Source organism: Nuphar pumila, chromosome 4 (assembly GCF_984573655.1).
Source record: "Nuphar pumila chromosome 4, dmNupPumi1.hap1.1, whole genome shotgun sequence".
In the NCBI taxonomy this organism is placed as follows: Eukaryota; Viridiplantae; Streptophyta; class Magnoliopsida; order Nymphaeales; family Nymphaeaceae; genus Nuphar; species Nuphar pumila.
Window position 1 is genome coordinate 115,158,745 of NC_143252.1, and position 8,590 is coordinate 115,167,334.

At 38.4% G+C, this 8,590-nt stretch overlaps 1 protein-coding gene across 4 annotated transcripts in view; it reads left to right on the forward strand.

The window, feature by feature from the left end:
• Window positions 1-8,220, forward strand: part of LOC149840701 (uncharacterized) — an 88,442-nt gene extending 80,222 nt beyond the window's left edge. For 3 of the 4 annotated variants that reach the window (XM_090003264.1, XM_090003265.1, XM_090003269.1), the window contains exon 9: window positions 450-942. In XM_090003264.1, the coding sequence (XP_089859390.1) occupies window positions 450-613 (164 nt within the window). In that variant the 3' untranslated portion in view covers window positions 614-942. Of the gene's footprint in view, window positions 1-449; window positions 943-8,136 lie in introns of those variants that run through there. The other variant, XM_090003266.1, reaches the window with a different exon arrangement.
• The last annotated feature ends 370 nt before the right edge of the window (window positions 8,221-8,590 follow it).

The window sequence follows — 8,590 nt, forward strand, 5'->3', positions numbered from 1 at the left end:
TTTGATGCCCTGGGCCTCAGGGTAAGTTTCTTACCTGGGGGAAAAATTTGTGTGGTTAGGGGGGAACTTCTTCTCCAACATCAAATGTGCCCTTATGGCTCTCGCAGAAGAAGGCTCTGCAGAAGAAACACAGTGGCATCCTCTTCCGTGGAAGACAAGTTTGATTTCTCATACCAAATCTTTTAGCTTGGAACCACCGAGGTGGTATCCCATGTGGTAAGAGGGGTCCTGTGCCAAGCTGAAGGCCCATGTTCGAATCCCTCTGCCACATGGGGCTTAAGAGATATCTGGTATGGGTCTGCCTAACCCCAGCTTGCCTTCCAAAAAAAAAAAAATTTAGCTTGTATCTCTCTGATTTATGCTGCAGATGTTGTCAAGCTCATTTGCAAATGACACTCCGTGCTCCCTGATTTCTAGTAAGTTATACCTTATACTTTTGTGTGTTGCAGAAATTACTGTTCACAGCGGGTTGGACATGTTTGAAATGCAGAGGAACCTCCAAAGCCTGTATGAGTACAATGTCAACTTGAGGGAGAACTTTTTAGCAGCTCAATCCCTTCTGGTAGACTTGATGCACAAAGTTTCTCATCCTGGTGATGATCACCGAGAATGATGCATGAATTCCAATGAAGATGTGGAAATTGTTCCTATACAAAGGTTATCATGATTTGTTGCAGCTGGACATGATGCATTTCTGGCTTTTCTCTGAATCAACTTTATGAAGAGTTGGTGCTGATCAGGCAAGAACGCTGATGGGGGGTTTCTTCTCGTAGGCAGGCCCCAACAGATCGAGTGTTGATAAGCACACGTCTGTTGTATGATTACCTGCAATGCTCACTTTTTTTGCTGCTGTATGTAACTATGTAACGCTTGATAGTCCATCATGTATATTAAGAGTGAATCCTTTGTAACTATGTGATTTTAATGTAGGGTTGTTTTTTCAATCTGTTACATAGTTTGTGACTGGATGCTCAAAGTTCCGGACCTCCATGAAAAAATTACTGATCTTCATCCTTAATCCTTCTTGATGATGCTCACTAGTGTAGAATGTACTTGAGCATAAATCGATGCAATCACGCTCATGGTGTTGTTGACTGGGTTGGTCATGATGAGCTCATAAATGGATCGTGTAGTGCTCACAATGCTGTTGACTGGGTTTGGCAGAAAGCTTTCAGGCAGTGTTCATGTGAAATCTGAGTCTGTTTTGTGGGCTTTGGTTTGGTATATAGCTGCGCATTTTTCTTTTCTTTTTTTCTTGTTTAGATAATAAGAGAAAAACCGTCTTGGACACCAAGTTCATTGGCCTAATGTAACATCCTGATTCATGACCTCTAAAGTTAAGGTTTGGTTGGTATTACTTCTCAGAGGAAAAACATACAGAGTTCACATAGTAAAAAATGACAAATTTTTTGTTTTAATAAACACAAATTTCTTAACAAGGTTCATCATTCTCAATCTCAGAATCTTCTTTAAGTTTCACACTTTATATCATACTAAGCATGTAACAAGGTAGTGTCTCTACATTGTTAAAACATTGGCGTCCCACTCTCCATGATAGTTGTACTTTAGCCGCGAACAAGATATCCTTTTCTATAAGTTGTCACTCTTGAGATTTAAGGAGTTAAGTATATTAACCTCAAGTTAAATTTAAAATACATGATTGAACTCAAGAGACTCAAGGCTAATTACAATTATCATCACAATGCATGTTATTCAAAAAGTATAACATAGATATGTTGTTAAAAGATAATCTTTCTTTCTAGCATGCATAACATATTAAAACCGGCATATGCATACATGCATCTCATTGTAATTAACTCATGCATAATCATACTACGCATATCATGTTCAAACTTAAGAGATACATTTTTAAACATGCTAACACAAAGTTAACGAGCAACGTAACATGATTTATTCAAAACTAAGGTTACTTATAATATCTCTTACCTGATAGTAGAGAACACATTATCTTGGCAATCTAATCTCTTGTAAGGTCACTTGGATCTGTAATTCAAACCAGATCTATTGAGTTAATTTAACTTTAAATATAAAATTACTAAATTACCCCCATAAGGGTTGGTTAGATTTCTCTTTCTTGACTCTCTGGGTTGGTTGTGGATACAGAACCAACTAGTTGCTTTCTTTGTTATGTTTTCATCGAGCCAAACCTTGCTCGAATTCGAGTTTGGAGTGCAAAGTTATGCTCATTTAATTGATTGAGGTTTGGGGCATGCTCCAGGGTATTTTGATCTTTTCACTCAACTCGGTTCTAGCCGATCACTATACTAAGCCCTCTGGTTTCCTTAAACCCACTAAATCGTGTCTGCTCTGAGTTTGGATTCATAGGGCCCAAATTACACTGTCTGCATTGAACCTCTCTTCGGTTGTTCATTTCGGACTTGGATCTAAAGTGATTCACACCAGAATAAGAGTTGACACTCCCTATCTTGTCTTGTTGCACAAAAACTGAGACAGAGAGAAAGGTCTCTCTTTCCCTCTCATGTTCTACCATGACGAACAAAATCGAGACAAAGAGTGCATCTCTCTGTCTCATCTCGATGGACAGAGCTAAGACAAAAAGGAGGCATCCTCTCTATCTCTCTCTGTCATGTCTCGACAAACAAGACTGACTCTCTGTCTCTCCCTGTCCTGTCTCGGTGGACAAGATCAAGATGGAGAAAGCCCCTCTCTTTGTCTCTATCATGTCTTAGTGGCCAGGACCAAGACAGAGAGAGCATCCTCTCTGTCTCTCTTCCTAGTCCAGTCTCAGCGGACAGTGTAATACCTGTGAATTTTATCGGATAAATAAACTTGAATTTCATATTCATAAGCTAATACGAGGATATTTTCATTGTTTTAATTTTTATTCTTATTTAGATCTTGGACACCTTGTTTGGATCTTCGATGTTGGATCCCGATTATACTGTTCGAATCTTCGATAATGGATCCTGATAAATATCTAATAATAGATTTCGGTCAAATGGATCGAATCTCTGGTATTGGATCCTCATTATCATGGTCAAATTTGATATTGGATCCAAAATGTATTATGTGGATCCTTAAACTTTTGACCAGATCTTAAAAGGAAAAAACATTATATTAAGTCCATAACATTATTTGGATCTTAAAGGCTTATGCCCGAAAAGTCTGAAACCAAATTACCTTATTTGGATATTGGACATTAGAACTTCAATATATATATATATATATGGATTCGCAAAGAGTAAATAGGATTTTTATGAGAAAATTTTATTGAAAACATAACAATGAATGTTTGGATCCACATTACTTCAATTGGATCTTGGATATCAGGTATTTCAAAATTTCACTAGAGATTGTACGTTGGAAGCAAGAAGGCCCAAATAAAGATAAAAAAATTTCATATTATATCATGATTGAGAGCATTGAGTGGATCCATATCGCACCAACACTCAGGGATTCAAGGTCCAAATTAAAGAGATTCAGACCCATGGACCCAAACAGCGTAAGTTATCGTATATGGGTCGCAGGCAACGTGTGGGAGTGGTATAGAAAAAAAAATGTAAATCCTAAAAAGAGTTTACTCTTAAAGATGAAAAAAATGGGGCTGTGTGAATATCGTATTCACGCAGCTCGAGGTGGAAGAGGGGGTAACCGACCCACCTTTCCCACAATCTCCATCTCCCTTCTGTTTCGTCCTTCCCAACGATCTCTACGTTTCCCACATCCTCCCTCTCTCATGCTCCTCTTTAAAACCTCATCTCTCTCTCTCTCTCTCTCTCTCTCTCTCTCTCTCTCTCTCTCTCTCTCTCTCTCTCTCTCTCTCTCTCTCGTTATGCTCCTTCTCCTCTATTCTCTCTCGTTATCTTCCCCATCTTTGCATGGTGCAGCGAAGTTATCTTCCACATTTTCAAACTAGATCTATTGAGTTAATTCAACTTTAAATATAAAATTACTAAATTACCCCATAAGGGTTGGTTAGATTTCTCTTTCTTGACTCTCTGGGTTGGTTGTGGATACACAACCAACAAGTGTTATGTTTTCATCGAGCCAAACCTTGCTCGACTTCGAGTTTGGAGTGCAAAGTTATGCCCGCTTAACTGATTGAGGTTTGGGGCATGCTCCAGAGTATTTTGGTCTTTTCACTCAACTCGGTTCTAGCCGATCCCTATACTAAGCCTTCTGGTTTTCTTAAACCCACTAAACCGTGTTTGGTCTGAGTTTGGATTCATAGGGCCCAAATTACACTGTCTGCATTGAACCTCTCTTTGGTTGTTCATTTCGAACCTGGATCTAAAGTGATTCACACCAGAATAAGAGTTGACACTCCCTATCTCGTCTTGTTGCACAAAAACTGAGACAAAGAGAAAGGTCTCTCTTTCCCTCTCTTGTTCTACCATGACGAACAAAATCGAGACAGAGAGTGCATCTCTCTCTGTCTCATCTCAATGGACAGAGCTGAGACAAAGAGGATACATCCTCTCTATCTCTCTTTGTCATGTCTCGACAAACAAGACCGAGACAAAGAGGGCATCCTCTATGTCTCTCCCTGTCCTGTCTCGGTGGACAAGATCAATATTGAGATATCCCCTCTCTTTGTCTTTGTCCTGTCTTAGTGGCTGGACCAAGACAGAGAGGGCATCCTCTCTGTCTCTCCGAGTCCAGTCTCAGCGGACTGTGTAATACGTGTGAATTTTATCGGATAAATAAACTTGAATTTCATATTCATAAGCTAATACAAGGATATTTTCATTGTTTTAATTTTTATTCTTATTTAGATCTTGGACACCCTATTTGGATCTTCGATGTTGGATCCCGATTATACTGTTCGAATCTTCGATAATGGATCCTGATGAATATCTAATAATAGATTTCGATCACATGGATCAGATCTCTTTTATTGGATCCTCATTATCATGGTCAAATTTGATATTGGATCCAAAACATATTATGTGGATGCTTAAACTTTTGATCAGATCTTAAAAGGAAAAAATATTATATTAAGTCCATAACATTATTTGGATCTTAAAGGCTTATGCCCAAAAAGTCTGGAACCAAATTACCTTATTTAGATATTGGACTTTAGAACTTCAATATATATATGGATTCACAAAGAGTAAATTGGATTTTTATGAGAAAATTTTATTGAAAACATAACATTGAATGTTTGGATCCACATTACTTCAATTGGATCTCGGATATCTGGTATTTCAAAATTTCAATGGAGATTGTACGTTGGAAGCAAGAAGGCCCAAATAAAAATAAAAAAATTTCATGTTATATAATGTTTCAGAGCTTCGAGTGGATCCATATCGCATCGATACTCAGAGGGTCAAGGTCCAAATTAAAGAGATTCGGACCCTTGGACCAAGACAACTTAAGTTACGTATATGGGTCGCGGGCCACATGTGGGAGTGGTCTAGACAAAAAAATGTAAATCCTAAAAAGAGTTTACTCTTAAAAGATGAAAAAATGGGGAAAAAAACGGGTCTGCGTGAATATCGGATTCACGCAACTGGAGGTGGAAGAGCGGGTAACCGACCCACCTCTCCCACGATCTCCATCTCCCTTCCGTTTCTTCCTTCCCCACGTTCTCCACGTTTCGCACATCCTCCCTCTCTCATGCTCCTCTTTAAAACTCCATCTCTCTCTCTCTCGTTATACTCCTTCTCCTCTATTCTCTCTCGTTATCTTCCCCATCCTTGCACGGTGCAACGAAGTTATCTTCCCCATTTTCAAACCATATCTTTTGAGTTAATTCAACTTTAAATATAAAATTACTAAATTACCCCCATAAGTGTTGGTTAGATTTCTCTTTCTTGACTCTCTGGGTTGGTTGTAGATACAGAACCAACAAGTGTTATGTTTTCATCGAGCGAAACCTTGCTCGAATTCGTGTTTGGAGTGCAAAGTTATGCTCGTTTAACTGATTGAGGTTTGGGGCATGGTCCAGGGTATTTTGGTCTTTTGACTCAACTCAGTTCTAGCCGATCCCTATACTAAGCCTTCTGGTTTCTTTAAACCCACTGAACCGTGTTTGGTTTGAGTTTGGATTCATAGGGCCCAAATTACACTGTCTGCATTGAACCTCTCTTTGGTTGTTCATTTCAGACCTGGATCTAAAGTGATTCACACCAGAATAAGAGTTGACATTCCCTATCTCGTCTTGTTGCAAAAAAACTGAGATAGAGAGAAAGGTCTCTCCTTTCCTCTCTTGTTCTACCATGACGAACAAAATCAATTCAGAGAGTGCATCTCTCTCTGTCTCATCTCGATGGACAGAGCTGAGACAATGAGGAGGTGTCCTCTCTATCTCTCTCTGTCTTGTCTCGACAAACAAGACCGAGACAGAGAGGGCATCCTCTCTGTCTCTCCCTGTCCAGTTTTAGCGGACTGTGTAATACCTGTGAATTTTATCGGATAAATAAACTTGAATTTCATATTCATAAGCTAATACGAGGATATTTTCATTGTTTTAATTTTTATTCGTATTTATATCTTGGATACCCTGTTTGGATCTTCGATGTTGAATATTGATTATACCGTTTGAATCTTCGATAATGGATCCTGATGAATATCTAATAATAGATTTCGATCAAATGGATCAGATCTCTGGTATTGATCCTCATTATCATGGTCAAATTTGATATTGGATCTAAAACGTATTATGTGGATCCTTAAACTTTTGATCAGATCTTAAAAAGAAAAAACATTATATTAAGTCCATAACATTATTTGGATCTTAAAGCCTTATGCCCGAAAAGTCTGGAACCAAATTACCTTATTTGGATATTGGACATTAGAACTTCAATATATAGATGGATTCACAAAGAGTAAATTGGATTTTTATGAGAAAATTTTATTGAAAACATAACATTGAATGTTTGGATCCACATTACTTCAATTGGATCTCAGATATCTGGTATTTCAAAATTTCAATGGAGATTGTACGTTGGAAGCAAGAAGGCCCAAATAAAAATAAAAAAATTTCATGTTATATAATGTTTCAGAGCTTCGAGTGGATCCATATCGCAGTCATGGTCCAAATTAAAGAGATTCGGACCCTTGGACCCAGACAGCTTAAGTTAGCGTATATGGGTCGCGGGCCACGTGTGGGAGTTGTCTAGACAAAAAAAAAATGTAAATCCTAAAAAGAGTTTACTCTTAAAAGATGAATAAAAAGGGAAAAAAACGGGGCTGCGTGAATATCGGATTCACGCAGCTGGAGGTGGAAGAGGGGGTAACCGACCCACCTCTCCCACGATCGCCATCTCCCTTCCGTTTCTTCCTTTCCCACGATATCTACGTTTCCCACATCCTCCCCTCTCTCATGCTCCTCTTTAAAACCCCATCTCTCTCTCTCTCTCGTTATGTTCCTTCTCCTCTATTCTCTCTCGTTATCTTCCCATCTTGGCACGGTGCAGCGAAGAGAAGCCCCATTTTTCACGTAGCCGCAGTAGTGGAGAAGGAAAAGCTTCAAAACAGTAGGGTTTGCTATGTTTTTTTTTGGGTGTGCCTGTTTCAAGTATGTGGGTTATTACAGCATAGCCCATCTGTGGGGGTTTATGTTTGGGCAAACGCAGAGTCTCGATTTCGCGTGTATGCTATACCCTGAACAATGGAGTCTACATGCTTGATTTTTGAGAAATTCCATATGCAAGCACGTATTCATCATAATTTGGGCTAGTGGACTCGGTGAAACGTAAAAATCAAACGTATTCTAGCCGGACCATGAAATATAGTTCTACATTCTATTTATATATATGCTTGGATAAGAAGATATTTAATTGCAATCTGCGAGTTTCGATTTTTACACACATTTTATAGTAGGTGCAATGGAAAAAAAAATCTGGGTTGCAGGGTTGTTTGTTGGTATTTCCCATAATCTATTAAATAGAACTCGGTGTAGTGCCCTATGTTTTACCATTTAACATTTATGGGTTAAATGCAATGGCTGAATGATCATCTGTGGTAAGTTTATTGATAGAAATTAATTTCCTGTGAGGATCCATGATATAAATTATATTTCTGTGTTAAGTTCCATGTCAAATTCTGATCTGCAATTTTTCTTTGGTTAAATATGATCCAATTTTTTTGCTACAACTGATCTGTGTTTGATATTACATTAAAGTTTGTATTTCCCTTTCTTCCTTGCAGAATCTGTGTTACGGTTGATGTGTGTTTGTTTTGTTTCACAGTCCTGTGCCATTTAAGTCCAGATTTGTGCAAAGAAAAGGAAAATGTGCACAAGCAGACTTGTATTTTTCCTGTGTGTGTTGCACAGAAAAAAAAACACAGAGGTTTGTGTCAGTCCATACACATCCCTGCTGTACATATAAAAGCACAGGGCTGTGTTCGTAGTTCGACAAACCCTGCTGTGCACGAACCTGGATATAGCTATATTTTGTTTTCCTTATTTTCATCCTAGCTTCTGGGTTTGATTTAGGCTTAGAATTTCGTGTTTCTACATAAAGGCTCAGACCCGACGTTAGGTGTTGACAACCTGCGTTTTTGCATAGTTAGTATTTGCCTACGTTTTTGCTTGAGTGGAATCGTGATATATATATACATGTGTATATATATAGGTAAAATTCTAATCTTGAATTTGTCA